At 51.1% G+C, this 18524-nt stretch overlaps 1 protein-coding gene across 3 annotated transcripts in view; it reads left to right on the top strand.

Annotated features, from left to right (window-relative positions):
• The window catches only part of CORO2B (coronin 2B), a 147129-nt gene extending 130078 nt beyond the window's left edge, over positions 1-17051 (top strand). For all 3 annotated transcript variants that reach the window (XM_044925383.2, XM_006054778.4, XM_044925384.2), the window contains exons 4-12: positions 1977-2126; positions 2841-3005; positions 4929-5045; positions 5168-5272; positions 5817-5913; positions 9682-9794; positions 10145-10235; positions 10440-10579; positions 15086-17051. In XM_044925383.2, the coding sequence (XP_044781318.1) occupies positions 1977-2126; positions 2841-3005; positions 4929-5045; positions 5168-5272; positions 5817-5913; positions 9682-9794; positions 10145-10235; positions 10440-10579; positions 15086-15217 (1110 nt within the window). In that variant the 3' untranslated portion in view covers positions 15218-17051. The remainder of the gene's footprint in view (positions 1-1976; positions 2127-2840; positions 3006-4928; positions 5046-5167; positions 5273-5816; positions 5914-9681; positions 9795-10144; positions 10236-10439; positions 10580-15085) is intronic.
• Positions 17052-18524: the final 1473 nt, after the last annotated feature.

Below are 18524 nucleotides of genomic sequence, written 5' to 3'. Positions count from 1 at the left end.
CAGCCTTGCTCCCTGTCTTTGGGATTGCCTTTGGCTTTCTTTAGCATACTTCCCTTATTTGTTCTGAGCCATCATGATTATCTTTGAATGGTTAATATTGCATGTTGCTATGACATATTAAATTACTAATGGTGGTCACTTAGAGTGTTTCTGAATTTTCTACATTGCAGTGAACATCCTCATGCATGGAGATTTTTGCTTATATTGAAATTTAAGAGCAAAATTACTAGGTTGAAGAATATAATACAAATGTCTTTATAGTTCCTACTAAAGGCGAAACCAGAAAAGGCAATGGCACCCTACTCCAGTGCTCTTGCCTGGAAAATCCCATGGGCGGAGGAGCCTGGTAGGCTGCAGTCCATGGGGTCGCTAAGAGTCGGACATGACTGAGCGACTTCACTTTCACTTTTCACTTTCATGCATTGGAGAAGGAAATGGCAACCCACTCCAGTGTTCTTGCCTGGAGAATCCCAGGGACGGCAGAGCCTGGTGGGCTGCTGTCTGTGGGGTTGCACAGAGTTGGATACGACTGAAGCGACTTAGCAGCAGCAGCAAAGGGGGAACAATCTGGTAAAGATTGCCTAATTGTTTCCAAAACAGAGTTGCTCTGATTTGTAATACTACCAACACCAATGGAATCCATAAACTCCAGTATAACCTTGTCAACACTGTTTCTTTCAGTTGGCTGTTTTATTAATAGAAGATTATAAATGGTATCTCAAAGCTGTTTTCCCTGTTTTTCTCCTTTCTAGGAAGTGTGGAGTTCAGATTTTCAAAACATTTGTTATAAAGGTGTCCTAAGCTGTAATCACATGTGCTTTTTCCTCTCCACTCAGTTAGATCACAATAAATGGTATTAATGATGATGATGATGATGATTATAACAAGAACTATAATCCCATAGGTCTTTAGAGCATTTTATACTTTACAAGTTTTTACAATCAGTAGCTTATTTTATTCTGCCAGTAGGCAAGGCAAGGTAAAAACTTCACCCCCAACCCCATTTATAGTTGAAACTGTGCAAAGTATGTTTGGCTTGAGAAACAGAAGCCTACCAACATTAACATAACAATCAAGGGGTAATTCAAAGATCGAACTTCACTGGTAGCACAGCGGTAAAGAATCTACCTGCCAATGCAGGAGACGCGGGTTCAATCCCTGGGTCAGGAAGATCCCCCGGAGAACGAGATGGTGACCCACTGTAGTATTCTTCCTGGGAAATCTCATGGACAGAGGAGCCTGGCAGACTACAGTCCATGGGGTCCCAAAAGAGTCAGACATGATTTAGCAACTGAGCATGCATGCATGCAATTCAAAGATGACAGAGAAACTGCTCAGTTTCTCTCTCTGGGGTCACATGGTCACTCCTCTCTCTGAATTCCATCTTCCTCTTTTCTTCCCACTTGTTTATCAGCATCCACAAGACTACCTCCAGGCTCGATATGCTTTCAGCTCAGGGTCCAGCACCTCACCCTTCTCTGCCCTTAGTTCATCATCTTCAGGAGGCCTCCCAGCCTCCCAGATGGGTTTCCCTCTGCTCAAGTATCCATTCTGGGTGGGGGACAGAGTGAAGGACAGGCCATGTGGTACAAACAGGCGCTGAGGCTGAAGGCGTTCATAGACGGGCGTGGGAAGGGAAGCAGAGACAGGCTTTGAACACAGCACTTGTTAAAAGTTGCTCATTGTGTGGTCCTCTGGGCCTGGCTAGACTGAAACAGTAACAACATGCCAGGGATAATAGTTGCCAAGGTCTGCAGAGACTCCTTAGAGAAGATCCTCCCAAAGGCACAGAGAAGGTGGTCTCTTCTCTCTAACTACCCCTTGCAACCTCCCCCCTCCCCCCAGCCTCAGCCAGGCTCTGCCCACTGCCCTGGCCAGGAGGTGTCTTACCAGGCAGATCTGGTGTCCAAGGAAGGGGCAGCAGGGCTTCTCCTGGCCCTGCCCCCACCAGCCTTGGCCCTCCGTCCGCTCTGCAGGTGCGGATCTGGGAGATCCCCGAGGGTGGGCTGAAGCGGAACATGACGGAGGCTCTCCTGGAGTTGCACGGGCACAGCCGGCGTGTGGGACTGGTCGAGTGGCACCCCACCACCAACAACATCCTCTTCAGTGCTGGCTACGATTACAAGGTGGGCAGCCAGTGGGCATGGTGGCCAGAGCCAGCTCAGCAGGGAGGCAGAGGGAGAGAGAAGGGCATCTTTAGGGGGCTGTAGAGAGCACTGTTACTTTCCCAAGCCTGTTAGCCAGTGTCACATCCATTCAGTCACTCATTCATTTGCTCATTTGACATGCACACAGCTGAGCATTTTCTGTGTGCCCATCATTTCTGCGGTCCACAGAAGCTGGAGGCATCTTTACTGCCTTCTCCAGCCCTGATATACCAGAGAAGCATGCCCTCTCCATACCTGAAACTAACACAACACTGAAACTCAACTCTTCTCTAATAAAAATTTAAAAAAAGAAAAAAAATGCCCACTCTATGCCCACACTCTCTACCTGACCATCTCTTAACCAAGAAGTAGTCTCTACCCTCCTAGTAGGAAAAAGAAGAACCCAAAACTGCTGGCGGGGAGAATGGAGCACCAACCCCTACCCCCAGGTATGCCCTCAAAATAGGTATGGAACCCAGCCAGGAATACTCATCCTTTTTGTTAGAAGTAGGAACTGAGCCCCGGCTGGGGCTGGGATCTGCCCAAGGACAGTGGTGGATTTGTGTGACAGGGACACATCCACCTTTGATGTAGAACCCACTGACACGGTCCTGCATCCCCGCGCACGCGACCCTGCACAGGGCATCTTTCCCAGCAGGGCTGAGCCTGCCTCCTGCGTGTCTGCCCTCCCAGGTCCTCATCTGGAACCTGGACGTGGGTGAGCCGGTGAAGATGATAGACTGCCACTCGGACGTGATCCTCTGCATGTCCTTCAACACTGACGGCAGCCTGCTCACCACCACGTGCAAGGACAAGAAACTGCGCGTGATTGAGCCACGCTCTGGCCGCGTCCTGCAGGTGACGCCCCGCATCTTTCTTGAGGGGTAGGAAAGGTATTGGGACCTGGGGCTCTGCTGTCAGCCAGCCCTGAAAGGAAAGACTGTCCTGGCTCCCCTCTTCCATGTACCCGCCCTGCACCTCTGGGGACCAGCCCTGCACCTCTGGGGACCAGCCCATTAGTTCTGGGCCCTTCTATGCTCGTAGGAGCTCTGCCTTGTTATGGGTGCAGAGGGACCTCGGTAGCCTCTCTCATCCCCACAGACTCTACCCCTCTCCCCAGATGGGATTCTTCTGCCTGCTCTGAAGACCAAAGTGGTGACCCCCTTCTGTACATGAATCCCTGGGTGCTCATCGTGGGCACAGGAGGAGGGGACTTTGGACTCACTGCCCAGCCACCTGCATGGGATGAGATGGTAGAAGGTGCCAGCCTCAAGGGTGGTTCCAAGTGGAGAGGTGGATGGTGAACTAAGCTCCAGTTTTGGTCTTTGATTCTGGGCCTTGACTCCGAGGAAGGGATTAGGTGCCATTTGGGAGTAAGAAATTTACATTTCTTGAGTACCAACTCCCTGCTCGTAGTGGCACTAGATGGGTTGGAAAATTTGGATGGGATCTGAGGTTTACCACCTAACACAAGCAAGACTGATGCATTTATCTTGGAAAAACCCAATACTGCAGGACCAGAAAGTCGTCTACAACAACTGCTATTACAAACAATCATCACTATGGTTATTAGTGTCATTAGTATTTACTCAGAGCTCATTGTGTGGCATGACTATGCTGTGGGCTCCACGTCGCCCTCCCCCCACCCCCATTTAATCCTTGTGACGGTCCTTTGAGATGGCCACTGCTACTCTTCCTATCCATTTCCTTCATGGGAATACTGCTTCTTGGAGAGTGACAGACCTGAATCTCAGAGTTACAGGAGGAGCTAGAATTCAAACCCAGCCAGTTGGACCCCAGAGCCCAGGCTGAGCAGAAAAAATATAAAACAGCAGAGACCTCCAAGCTCCATCTCACACCCAGAGAGGGTGAGGGACTCCTCCATGGTTCCACTTTTTGGCAGAACTTGGAACTAAAATCCAGAGTGAGTGACACCAGCCCGGCTCTCTGCACTGCCCCACCAGCCTCTGGTTCCTACCTGACGCTGACTCATCCTGGCAAAAGGCTGCTGCGTGTTAGGAGGAAAAGGAGGTGCCCAGAGGCAGGAGCAGAGGCAGAGGACGGCCCAGTTAGAAGGAGGTCTTGGTGAAGTGAGTCAGCCAGCAGTGATCCAGCATGAGTCCCGGTTGTCCTGAGCCTCAAGCTCCGCATACTCAGAGAGCCCTTGCGGTAGGCGTTGTGGTGACGGCTGAGACATACCCCAGTGAGGGCTCTTGGCATCCAGCCCAGCGCCAGCCCTGCCTGGGGCTTGGTCCATGTCCCCATCCGCTCTGGGATATGGTCTGGTTTCCTGGTCCCAGGGCTCCGTGCTCCACAGCACCTGTATTCATTTCCTGTGGCTGCTATAACAAGCTACTGTAAGCGGGGAGCCTTACAACAGAAATCAATCCTCTCGCACAGTTCTGGAGGCCAGACGTCCACGGGAAGGTGTCCCCAGCTTCTGGGGGCTTCCTTGGCTGGTGGCCCCACCAGTCCAGTCTCTGCCTCCACAGTCACGCGACCTTCTCTCCCTTCTGCATCTGTGGAATCTCCCTTTGCCTCTCTCTTCTAAATAAGGACGCTAGTGATGGCATTTAGGACCCCTGAGTGTGATCCGGGGGAGTCTCCCCATATCGAGGTCTTTCACTTAAAATCACATGTGAAAACCACCCTTTTCCAAACAAGGAAACATCCACAGGTTCGGGGAGTGGGGACACGGATATGTGTCTGGGGCCCTCCAGGCAGCCCAGCCCCATACCCTAGTGTCTGGGGCCTGGCTCACCAGCTCTCTGATTCCATCAGGAGGCGAACTGCAAAAACCACAGAGTGAACCGGGTGGTCTTCCTGGGGAACATGAAGCGGCTTCTCACCACGGGGGTCTCCAGGTGGAACACGAGACAGATCGCCCTCTGGGACCAGGTCAGCTGTGGGAGGCGAGGAAGAGGGTGATGTCAAAGGGTTGTAGCCCCGGGGCCTTGCTGGAGTTGGGGAAGGTAAGTTGCTATCCTGCCTGGATATTGATCCTGGGCCCCCGCCTGCAGGAGGACCTGTCCATGCCCCTGATTGAGGAGGAAATTGATGGGCTCTCTGGCCTTCTGTTCCCCTTCTACGACGCTGACACCCACATGCTCTACCTGGCTGGAAAGGTAGTGGAAGGTGGGGGAGGGACGGGGGCAGCCTGTGGGAGACCTCTGCCCCCATGGGGCCCTCAATCCCTCCCTACCTCCCAAAAAGAGCCCAACCTCTGCCCTTCTCCCGACCCAAAACGGCCCCACTGTCTTCTATCAAAACCTACCCTTGCATTGGATGCTCATTTTACTCAGGTGTCAGTGACTGAGGATCCCTTGGGGGTGGACTGGAGCCAGATTTTACAGGGAAATAAGGATCAGAGCCTGGAGTGCATCATCCCTAATGATGTGATTTGAGGCACCTGCCAGGAGATCTTGTTTGTCGAGAAGACTGTCTATAGGCCCGCCAACATACACACACCCCCCCACACACACACCACCCCACCACCCCCAGCGAGTCCCGCATGGCATCCCCACTGGGGCCTAGAAGCCAGGCTTCCGTGGCCTTTTGAGCATGTTGGGGGCTGGTGGAGGCTCACTTCAGTGGCCTCCTGGACCAGGATCTGCTGAACCCCTCCCCTACCCTTCCTTCTTCCTTCCCTCCCTCTCCCCTGGCCCCCAGGGTGATGGGAACATCCGGTACTACGAGATCAGCACGGAGAAACCCTACCTGAGTTACCTCATGGAGTTCCGCTCCCCGGCCCCGCAGAAAGGTCTTGGTAAGGGGGCCCCGGGGCTGCCATGGCTGTTACACTATGAGAGGAGAGACTGGAATTTAGCTCTTGGGTCACCTCTCCCCCACAGTGAAAAATCAGCCTCTGAAGGTCAACTCATGGACCAGTCAGAATAGAACCTCCAAGTGCTGCCCTGTGAAGGTCAGCCTACTTTTCCTCAGCCAGACTGTCACTGCCCATTTGACTGGTTCCATCCATCCACGGTGCTTGGCGTCCTCCGCCATCTCTGGCCATCAGCAGCCGGCAGAGGTGTGCGCGGTCCCTGCATTCCTGTCTGCAGATGGGGAGGCTGAAGCCCATTGTGGTTCTGACATGGTGGAAGGAGGTTCAGTAACTACAGCTCAGAACCAGGTCCAAGTGCAGGCCCCTTCCTGAAGCTGCTGGGAAGCCAGGACCCCTAGTCCCCTGAAGCAGCTCTGTCCTTGCTGAGAAGACAAGAGGAATTCCAGGGGTCCCCTCCCCACCTCCCCAGGCTCTCCAGGTTCTGAGGCAAATCCCAGAGAGGACTCCAGGATTGACGAGTGTAGTGAGTCTGTTTTTCACTCCCACTCTCTCCCACCACTAAAGCCTTACTATGAAGTCTTTGTGCCCAGGGACTCACACTGGGGGCATCTGACCCAGCAGTCTGCCATGTGGGGTCCAGATCACCCAGTGGAAGAAATCTCTGGAGTGGCTCTATTCCCTTCTCTCCTAGAGCTTGAGTCTGGCTTTGTCCTTCTGAGGATCTGGTGTGATGGACAGGGCCTGAGGGCCAGCTTCAGAGACATCAGGGCTGCAGGGGCCTAAGGGCCCCCCCACCCCAGTGACCAACAGCAAACTGAAAAGCTAGAGATATGCCTGAGGTCCTGATGACCATTCCACTGACCTCACCCTTCCCCAGGGCTCTGCCACCCCCACCTCCCTCACGGTCACTCCATCATCAATTAGTATAACAAGCAGCCTGGACTTTGGAGTCCAAACTGGGTTTATACTCTGATTCAGCTGTGCCCTTAATGCCTCTGAGTCTTAGTTTCCTCATCTGTAAAATGGGATTAAACCTGCTTTGAAGGGCTGTTGTAAAGCTTAGAGATCATGTATACAAAACACTTAGCAGAGTACCTGGCTCTGTCTGCTCCTTCATGTAGTCATTCAACAAGCGTTTATTGGCTACAGCTGTGTGCCCAGACCCTAGCTTAGTCCAGGGGTACAGTGATAAATAAAACAGAACACGGCCTCTCTCACTGCCCACTGAAGGGAAGACAGACAATAAACAAATACGTAAGGAAAATATTGTAAGTTAGGAAGCTCTAAGAAGAGAATCAAATGGGATCATAGAACAGAGAGTGACAAGGACTGTTTTAGACCAGGTGATTGGGGGAAACCTTGCTGTGGAAGTGACATTGTAAACTGTGATCTGAAAGGCAGGAAGAGGAAAGAGTAGTGCCAGCAGAAAAAACAGTTAGTGCAAAGGCCCTGAGGCCAGAACAAGCCTGGCATGTTCTAGGAGCAGAAGGGAGGTCAGTGTGGCTCAGCATAGAGTAGTCTGTGGAACAGGTGACAGACGGGGAAAGTGTTAGGAGATTAAGTTGGAGAGGTGCCAGATCCCATGGGATGCATTAGACAGGGTGTATTAGAGTTCTCCAGAGAAACAACCAAGTGTATTTATAAAAAAGGAATTGCAAGGATTTGGCTCATAATCACAGAGGCTGAGAAGTCTCACCATCTACCCTCTACAAGCTGGAGCCCCAGGAAAGCCAGCGATATAATTCAGCTCAAGTGTGAAGGCCTGAGACCCAGGGGAACCAATGGTACAAAACCCAGTTCAAGGGCAGGAGGTAAGATGTCCCAGCTCAAGCAGCAAGGCAGGAAAAAAGGGCAAATTCCTCCTTCCTCTGCCTTTTGCTCCATGCAGGCCCAGAATGGATTGGGAGATGCCCACCACCCAGCCTCACTGGGGAGGGCCATCCACTTTACTGAGCCCACTGGCATATAATGTTAACCATCACACAGGGGGAGGAGTTGGGATTTCACTGGGAACTCTTTGTAAAATTTTATTCTTCTTGGGCTGGTGGGTAGGTGAGAGTGGGACCGTGTGACATGATCTGAAAGGTTAGTTTGAGATTGCTGCGGCTCCTGTAGGAAGAATGGATTTGGGAGACTGGATCTTGAGAGGGCAGGAGGCAGGCAGAGACCAGTTAGGAGGCTGCTGTGGACTTCTAAGCAAAAGAAGATGGTAACTAGGGGGATGGCATGGGGATGAGGATGGATCCGGGAATGTTTAGAAAGTTGGGTTATCAGGACTTGGGGAGTGGGGAGAGAGGGGGTACTGAGGATAATTATTTCTGCTTGTCCTTCTCACCTGTGGTCACTGTTGAGCACTGACCATGAGCCAGGCACTTTCTGCAGGCTCTGGGTGGCTACTTAACTCACTCTGGGCGGGTAACATAGCTCTAAGTGGCAGAGTCAGGACTCAAACCCAAGTCTCCTGGCTTCTCACAGTACCACGAAGCCACTTCCCTCCAGGTTCCTGAATTCTCTGCTCTGGTAGAGCATCCTTCCATTCCAGATGAGGAAAGGTAGAACCTTCAGTCATATTCATATCCTGGAGAAAGAAATTCATGTTGTCTGTGCTCAACACTGCTGGGCAGTTAACAAGCATCTTCACACTCAGTCTCATGAGGGGCCACCACTGGACTCCTCTAGGCAACCAGGGAAGCTAAGGCTTAGAGAGGCAGTGATTTGCCCAAGGACTCCCAGCCAGAAAGGGGAGAGAATAGAGATTCAAACTCAGGATCCTGTCCCACCCCAAAGCTGGTGTGTCTGACCCCACACCGAACTGCTCCCCCAGCAGGTGTTCAGCTGATGCAGCTGTTAGGGCTGTTGTGTCTGATGCCCACACAGACACACATGAACACACGCAGACACGCATGCATGCACGTGTGCCTGTCAATCCTAGAAAGCACATGATGGAACAGCAGTCTTGGGCTGCATGTAAACCTCTGAGTGCACAGGAGAGCGTTCTCCTTCTTCCTTCCTTCCTTCCTTCCTTTATTTCTGGCTGTGCTGAGTCTTCGTTGCTACTGGTGGTCTTTCCCTAGTTGCAGCAAGCCCGGGCTACTCTCGGTTGTGGTGTGCAGACTTCTCATCGCGGTGACTTCTCTTGCTGCAGAGCACTGGCTCATTAGTTGCAACTCATGGGCTCTAGAGTGCAGGCTCAGTAGTTGGGGCTGAGTTGCCCTGAGACATGTGGGATCTTTCCAGACCAGGGAGGGATCGAACCCATGTTCTCTGCAGTGGTAGGCAGACTTTTAACCACTGGACTACCAGGGAAGTCCTCTCTCTCTTTCTTTCTCTATGAAGACTGGGAGCACAGAGGCTTCAGGATACCAGTTCATTTCAGCAGGTGATGGGCTCTGAGGTATATAGAGTGGGCAAAAGCCCCTTTCTCTCTGCCCCTCAAGAGTCTCACCTACAAAGAGAATGGATTAGATTCAAGTAGTTGTGCAGCCCCTTGCAGGTCTCAAAGGCCCCCAGGTCTACAGTATGCATCTTAGTGAAACAGGTCTGGCCCATGGGGCTTATTTGAGAAGTTACCCCCAGAGACAAAGCCTGACTCGGGAAGCCCCCAGCCCCTTCCTGTCCACTGCATGGGTCCTTGCCTCCAAACCTAGTGCCCTCCAACTGCACCTTTCCCCTGGCCAAGGTCATCAGGAAGGAGGGTTGCTGGGGGGGACTCCTGGGACCCCATGCAGCCGTGTGTGTGCCTGTCTGCAGGGGTCATGCCCAAGCATGGACTGGACGTGTCTGCCTGCGAGGTGTTCCGGTTCTACAAGCTGGTGACTCTCAAGGGCCTCATAGAGCCCATCTCCATGATCGTGCCCCGGAGGGTGAGTGGGGCCGGGCTGGCTGCAAAGGGCCCCTGGCATTGAAGGCTAACTTCCTCACTACTGGGGCTATGAGCCTGGAGGAACTCAGAAGAAGGAGGTGTTTTCCTGTGGATTGGGGTCTTCAGGCCTAATTGGGGGTGCAGAGGGTGAGGACCAATCCAAGGTGAGGACAGTCTGGCTTGCTAACGAAGGCAAGGTGGGAATTCCAAGCGGGAGACAGAGTACAGAGACTTGCAGCAGAGAGAGCAGGTATGTGATTGGAGGTCAGCGAAGGGGAGACTCTGACTGGAAAGAAGGGGCCTTCTCAGCAGTCCCCCACCTGTCCACTCTTCTGCTCCACCCCACTGCAGTCGGATTCCTACCAGGAAGACATTTACCCCATGACGCCGGGCACGGAGCCAGCTCTGACCCCTGATGAGTGGCTGGGAGGCATCAACCGAGGTACCACCAGGGGTGGGCTTCCCAGAAAAGAATGGGAGACTGCAATCTTGGCCTTCAGTCTAGCCCACCCGCTTCCCCTTGCATATCCTCCTCGTTGAACTCGCCCTCACGCCCAGCCAGCCGTCAGGCATGGTGTCATGACAGCCACCTTCACTGGGGAGTCCACAGGATAGTCGGTGAGAATACATGCCTTGCCTTGCTTAGATCCTGTGCTGATGTCTTTGAAAGAAGGCTATAAGAAGTCCCCAAAAATGGTGTTCAAGGCTCCCATCAAAGAAAAGAAGAGTGTGGTGGTCAACGGAATAGATTTACTAGAAAATGTCCCACCCAGGACAGAGAATGAGGTAAGAAAAATAAGTTATTGCCTCCACACACACTGGCAGAGCGAGACCTTTGCATTTCAATTATGAGCTTCAAGCCTTTAGGCCAGCTCAGTTCTGAGGCATTTTTCTTTCTGTGACAAATACCATAAGTAGCCTGCTGTGGGCTTCTGTTGCCTCTGACCCCAATAAATAGAGGCTGGGCTATGGTGGGGATATTGATGCCCCTCCCTATCCCCACAAATCCCAGAACCTGGAGTTACATGTCCCCTTGTGAAACCATATCAGAATGTCCCCGTCATCTGCAGTTGTAAATTCCTGGCTCACGAGGGAAACCAGCCTCATGTGTTAGAGCACTGCCTTCCTCTCTGGCATGGCAGCTGCCGCGAGGTCTGATGATTTCCTGTTTTTGTGGAAGAGGCTGAGTGTTTATGAAAGTACTCTTTGTACCATTTGGAAAGGGAGCAGCTCTCTCAGGGCAACCAGAGCTGGGCCTTGTCCACGCCCCCGAGAGGCCTTGCCTTCCACCACACCCTTGGTCCCTGGCACAAATACAGTTCAGCTCAGCCAGGATTCATGGAATGCCCACTGTGTGCCAGGCCCTGGGCTGGATGCAGCTGAAGTGGAGATGCTGCAGGGAGCCACCTGCATCTGGCTCTCTCATTTCCTGGCTGTGCCTGAACATGTTTCCTGACCTTCCTAAGTCCATTTCCTCACAGCAAAATGGGGATGTGAAATGCTGTGAGAGTTAAAGAGATCGTCCCTAAGTGTCTAGCACTTTTCCTGCTCACATGAGATGCACAGAGAGGCTAACTGCATTAGCTCTTGAGAAGGGGGCAACAGAGGATGAGATGGTTGGGTGGCATCACCGACTCAATGGACATGAGTTTGAGCAAGCTCCAGGAGATGGTGAAGGACAGGGAAGCCTGGCATGCTGCACGCACAACAAGAACCATGTAACAAATTACCCTGAGACTTAGGGACTTAAATGCCACAAATGTTTTATTATCTCACAATGTCTGTGGGTGCCTGTGACTCAAGGTCTCATGAAGGTGTGAATTGTCAGCCAGGGCTGCAGTCACATCTGAAGACTCACCCGTGGAAGGATCTGCTTCTGGCTTTCCTCGCTTGGTTGCTGGCAAGACCCATTTCGTCATAGGTTGTTAGACCAAGGGTCTCATTCCCCCAAGAGCTGTCAGCCAGAGGCCTCCCTCAGGTCCCTGCCACATGGACCTCAAAACAGGGCAGCTCACAGCATGGCCTTGAGGAAGAGAGGGTGTCAAAGGTGGAAACCACAGTCTTTTTGTAAACTCCCCTTGCAAATGGCATCCCAGCACATCTGCCATATTCTGTTCATTAGAAGCAAGTTACTGGGTTCAGTCCATCCTCGAAAGGAGGGGCATAACATGGGGGCCATCTTATAATTATCACTGTTATTCATGAAAGTATGATCATTCCTGACCACCAAGGCTTAGTCTTACAGGTAAAATTGACAGGTAAATTTTTAATTGCTATAAAATATGTTTATGTGCCATTATAGAGGGATGCTCAGATTTCTAAGGCTGGATGAAACTATGATCAATGGGATTTGCTTCAAAATAATCACCCAGGAGAGTGGTACAGGGGAAGTAGGTAAAAATAAAGATGAAGCAAGAGTGGTTACATGTTATTTGCTGAAGTTGGAAGTTGGGTACTTGGAGGTTCATGGTGCTTTTCTTTCCACTTTTGTATATGTTTGGTGTTTTCTTTAAAAGAAATTTTTTATGTACCCTGACAAGGTAGGCATAGTTGAATTGTTGCGAGCCTAGGGCCTTAATAAGAACCTAAAGTTAGTTCTAGTACTGGGTGTGGAGAAGGCAGGGTTGAATAGCAGTTACATGGAGTGGACTTGTCTATATGAATCAGAACAGAGGACCTGGAGAAATATTTTAAAGGGTCTCTAAGCAAACAATACAAATGCCACAATCTATACACTACAGCTTGTATCCTTTCCTCCCTGGGGAAAAAAAATTTTTGCTCAGAGGCTGGTAGCTCTTGTTTTACCTTTTACCCACAATTTTAATACAGAAAACTAGAAGCAACAAATGAGAAATTGGTTCAACAGTGAAGAGACAATGGGTAGCTTGACACATGGGAGGAGACATGGTTGTACAGCTCTGTAATTTTACTAAAACTCACTGAATTGACACTTAAAATGAGTGAAATTTATGGCATATGAAGTATACCTCAAAAAATATGTTTTTTAAACAAAAGCTGATCCAAAAAAATTATACAAGGAAACTTTGAGAACTTGGAAGGCACAGGTGTATGTAGAATTATTTAGTGTGGGGCATATAGCATAATCTCTCTCTGAACAGAGGTAACTAGAACTGGTTTTTTGGTTAATATAAATTTTTTCCAAGTCAGTTAAAGGAATGAATCATATAAATGATATATACATTCTTTAAACCATTTATTTTTGTTTAAAATATGAAACATATACATTCAGTCCACATGTTTTGATGTAGAATCAAGACCTTCCTTTTCTCTCGGGACATCCCAGTTGGGATCTTCTATGTATCTGTCAAATAAATCACACTTTAACTCCTATTTCCATTTTCAGTGTTTTTTTAGGTGGAATGAGAACTTAAAATCAATCTGAAAACAAAGCTCTTGTGTTTTCAAAGTTTTCCCCAGTGTTTTTTTTAAAGACAGGTTTATTGAGGTATAATTGACCTGCCATACAATTCATCCTTTGTAGTGTACAGTTCCACGAGTTCTGACATATCCTATAGCCATGTAAGCACCACCATGCAATCAAGATACAGAATATTCCTCAGTCTTTTGTGTGTATATCATCCGTACCTATCAGTAGCAACTTTTTAGCACCCCCTCTTCATCAAGATTCTCAAATGCATTCAACTTGGTTTTTATAGAAAGAGCCACTCTCCTTTTGTATTTCTATTTCATCAGTTTGTGTAGTATTTAAATTATGCAATTACAAAGACAACTGCAACTCACACTGGGCAGTTGGAGGACCAAGACAACTGTCTGTTGGTGACATTCAACTCAAGTGTGCGGGGTCCTTCAGGAGCCTGCAGAGGCTGTGTTGTGTGGGCCAGTCTGTTTTATGGAAGCAGTGGAGAGGCTGTTTAATCCAGGGAGTCATCTCAGCAAGGGTATTGTCAGATTCCTATGCTTTGCTCATGGCCACTCTAGCAATGCCCAGTGCAAACTTTGGGGTGCTGTGCTAGTCCCCCATCAGCAGGAAAAATGCCATTCTATATCCTGACCTTAAGGAAAAGAGAAGAATAGGGGGAAGGCTATATGAATAGAAAGAGAACTATATGAATCTTAGGAATTAGGTATTCTTAACTTCCTTGGTGGATCAGTGGTAAAGAATCTGCCTGCCATTGCGGGAGACACGGGTTTGATCCTTGGCCCAGGAAGATCCCACATGCCTTGGAGCAACTAAGCCAGTGCTCTACAACTACTGAGCCAGCACTCTAGAGCCCTCGCGCTGCAACTATTGAACCCATGAGCCACAGCTACTGAAGCGCACGAGCCTAGAGCCTGTGCTCTGCGACAAGAGAGGCCACCACAACGAGAAGCCTGTGCACCGCAACTAGGGAGTATCCCCCGCTCTTCGAAACTAGGGGGAGAAAGCCCAGGGAGCAACGAAGACCTGGACAAAAATAAATATTTGTTTTTTTAAAAAGGATATTATGTATAAAATAGATAACTAATGAGAAGATACGGTAAAGCACAAGAAACTCTACTCAGTGCTCTGTGGTGACCTAAATGCAAAGGAGATCCAAAAAAGGGGGGATGTATGTATACATACAGCTGACTCACTTCGCTGTACTGCAGAAATCGACAGCAGTGTAAAGTAACTATGTGCACGTGTGCATACTGTCACTTCAGTCGTGTCCAACTCTTTGCGACCCTCTGAACCATAGCCCACCAGGCTCCTCTGTCCATGGGACTCTCCAGGCAAGAATACTGGAGTGGGTTGTCATGCCCTCCTCCAGGGGACCTTCCTGACCCAGGGATTGAACCAGCATCTCTTACATCTCCTGCATTGGCAGGTGGGTTCTTTACCACTAATGTCACCTTGGAAACTCCCAAAGCAACAATACTCCAATTTAAAAACAAAGAGAGAGAGCCGGGTACAAAACATTTCAGAAAGCTTTCCATTCCGAATGGTAAGTAAATAAAGTATTAAGGCTTGAAGCCCTAAGTGGGTAAGCTTAGGATATCTGGCCTATGTGGACTGGGCCCTTCCTTGGTGATCTTGGATCAGGGTCCTTTCTTTTCTGCCTCACAGGGTGGGGTGGGGGTGGGCATGGGTGAGCTGAGTCTAGAGATGGGAGAGCGGCCTCCTGAGTCACCTTGGACCCTGGAGTGGGGAAGGAGTGGGAGGCCTGAGTCAGGACAGCGGCTGCATGGGGGGAGGGGCGGGGTACGGATACCCCTCCCCCCGCCCCCCGCGAAGGTCACCTTCTCACCTGTTCTCTCCCACCCTCTGGCCCCTTCTCTCGTCCACACCAGCTCCTCCGAATGTTCTTCCGGCAGCAGGATGAGATTCGGAGATTGAAAGAGGAGCTGGCCCAGAAAGACATCCGGATTCGGCAGCTTCAGCTGGAACTGAAAAACTTGCGCAATAGCCCCAAGAACTGTTAGCTCCCCGGCTGGGCTGCTTTCTAAGCCGATCTCTCCGTTGTTTCTACTCGTCCCTTAACTTCCCCTTCTCCGGTGACCCCAGAGAGAGCGCCAGGACTGGAGCTGGGGGAGAGCCTGAGGACCCCCCACCTGCCACCTCAAGAGCTGGAAGCTGACCTTTGACCTCTTGACCTCATGCTAATAGGAGTCCCCAGCCTCTCCCAGAGTCCAGGCTGGCAGCCCCTTTCCCTGACACCCCCGGAGCCTCGGCTTCCCCTCGGCTGAGCAAAGGCCGTGAACTCCCCCCGACGAGTGCCCTCTGTGGACCAAGGAGCGCAGGGGGAAGCCAGAACCCCAGTAGACTTAGAGGTTGAACTTGTCCCCGGCAGAGGGGACTGCCGGGACATCTCCGCGCTCCCTGCTGGGGCTCATGGTGGCCCTGATGGACGCGCAGTAAGGGCTGGATTGCAGGCATCCGCGGTCTCCCTCCCCTCCCTCACCTCCCTCGCCCTGGGCAGTCCCAGAAGCCCTTTCGCCTGACCAGGGTTGCAAGCAGCCCAGCTCCTTCCTGTCTCTTGCCCCCTCTCTCTTATCTTCAGGGAATTAAGAGGATCCTTCACCAAGGCCATAATGACCCCTTGCCCTCCCCTGATGCTCTTCAAAGCTCTGGCAACACCCTTTTCCCGTTCACTTTGTGAGGCAGTCGGGGTAGGGAATAGTGTCCCCATTTTACAGATGACAGAACTGAGGGTTGCTTTGGGGAAGTGACATCACTGAGTCACCCAGCAGGTGAACAGTGGACCTAGGACCAGTGGTGTGCAGACTGCAGGCCCGAGCGCTTCCCACTGCATCAAGATGCCAGTCCTACAGGGGCATCACCAGGGCCCAAGTCTCGGTGGAGCAGAAGGGGGACCGGGTGCCCCCCAACACCAGTAGTGCCGATGTGCCACGCCCCTCCCCCACACTCAGTATCCCTTCGACCTCCTGGCCCCCAGCCTTTGCCCTCACCCCCCAGGTGACTCACTCCGAGATGAGGCCTCTTCCTCCCGGAGGTTGAGGCCGAGGAGGGTGGAGCTGGCCCTGGGAAGGCCGAGCAGTGGCCTGCCGGCCCCGAGGGCTGCTCTGCGTGCGTGTCCCTCCTCCCGCTCTCAGCCACGGTCAGCCTTACGCTTGTAGAACGACTGCAGCCGCTAACTTTGGTGTAGCACTTTAAGGTTTACACAGCCCTTCGACATATAGGATCCCCTTTGAGCCTCATCTCAGCTCCCAGAGGCAGGGAGCGTTCTCCCCACTTTGCAGATGAAAACACTGAGAAGCAGGTCAAGGCCACAGGACCCTGGGAGATGCCACGCTTCACTTGGTCTTCTACCATTTTCTTTTTTTCCTCCTTTTCTCCCTTCATTTCTCATTACTCACAGAGTGTATGAACACTGTTCTCAGAAAAGTCACAGTTTGAGGGGGGAGATCTGGTCTGGGGATCAAGAAATGGGTGTCTACACCTCTCTCTCATTAGCTAGAACCTCTAGACACATTGTGCTCTGCACCTGCTTGTCCCACGGCCACCCTGCAGAACTACCATCCAGAGGGGCGGGGCTCCCTAAGCCCCTACGAGTGACCTGGGCAGGGAGAGCCCCCCCAAACCCTCAGGCTTTTCCTCCAAGAGCCTTCCACGCTCACGGCCAGCTAAAGCAGGGTCTCCTCACCCCCCAGACCCTGCTGCTAGACTGCGTCAGCTCACATCTCCTCCTCCCCACACTTCTGAAGCTTTTTTTCTTCCCCACTGACCTTTGTGGTCTTCTGTGATTATTTATGCTGCCTCCCAAGGATAGAACTGAAATAAAATGTTTTCAAGTTATCAGGCCTGGGCACGGCGGGCTCTTTTCACCTGGGCGGTTCCTCCTCTTGGTCGCCATTGTATCCTAATGACCAACTCCCCAGCCATAGCTCTGTTGCTTCTCTGCAACAACAAACCATGTCTGTGTCTACAGGTGTGATTTCACACCTCAGCACTGCTGATGTCTGGGGCCAGATGCTTCTTTGCTCTGAAGGCTGTCCTGAGCACGATCAGCTATTTAGCAGCATCCCTGGCCTCCACCAGCCAGATGCCACAGTAACCCCAACCCCGTCATGATAAACAAAAATGTCTCCAGATATCACCCAGTGTCCCCCTGGGATGTCAGAATTGTCCCCATTTGAGGACCACTATTCTACATCCACATCCAGCCCTGTGTTGGGGTCTAGAGGACACCTACATTTTACACTGGAATGCCGCTTCACAGTTTACAAAGAACTATTCCATGTACTTGACTCCTTTGATCTTCACAGCTGCTCTAAGTGGTGTGTTCTGATTTTTCCCATTTTCAAAAAGAAAAGTCAGGTCCAGAACGTGACATGCTCAGTCAAGGTCATTTAGCTGGTGTAATGGGGGAGACACGCAGGGACATGGACCTTCTGAGCCCAGAGCCAGAGGAGGCACATGTTGCCAGTCCTCAGCCAGGCTTAGTGCTGGGCAGGGTCTCTTCTGGAAGGAGGACAAGGGCCCATCATGAGACAAGGGGCTGCCATGCCGCTGGGCCAGCCTCCCTCCCTCACCGAGCCAGGGTGGTGGAGGAGTACAGCTGTCAGTCTACACAGTGGATAGTCATGTGACAGTGTGGACACCACAGGAAAGTCCAGAGAGAGAAAAGCAGAGAAAATCTCAGAAGAGGGCTGGAGAGGAAGTGATAAAGGGCAGTGGAAGAGCAGGGGGCATGACCTGGGATAGGTAGGGCGTGGTCCAGGCCCAGCTCCACCTCTGATGGGCTGTGTGACTTGAAGGGATTCACTGCTCCTCTCTGGGCTTCACTTTCTCTATAAAGTGAGGGTGTAGGACAATTGGAGGGCCCCTTAATGATCTGACACTTGAGTTTCCTTGAGTTTCTCCTAGCAATTAGGACAATGGGACAAAGCCCCAAGATCACCAATTGTCCAGCACGAGTGATGCAAACAAGAAACAGTTTCCGTAAGATGTTATGGAAAAATCCAAACAAACTTTTTGGCCAACCCAATATCATCAGGAGAAGAAAAGTAGTAGGGTGGCTCCCAACAGGGCTTGGGTGCAGAAATATACTCTAGCTAAACATGAATTTGAAAAAGACACCCATAGAGTTTCTGATGTGGATCAATTCACAGTTCTGGGTTTGAAAGCAATGCTAAGGTCATTGAGAGTTTGGACTCCAAAGCTCCTTCTCCAGGGATGCAGAAGAAGGTGGGTAGAGCTGGGTCTTTCACCAAGGCTTCTCCCAGCCTGGGCAGGTGAACACACACAGTGACCTGTCTCACGTATGCC

This window comes from Bubalus bubalis, chromosome 11 (genome assembly GCF_019923935.1).
Source record: "Bubalus bubalis isolate 160015118507 breed Murrah chromosome 11, NDDB_SH_1, whole genome shotgun sequence".
In the NCBI taxonomy this organism is placed as follows: domain Eukaryota; kingdom Metazoa; phylum Chordata; class Mammalia; order Artiodactyla; family Bovidae; genus Bubalus; species Bubalus bubalis.
This window is presented reverse-complemented; position numbering and strand designations above follow the sequence as displayed.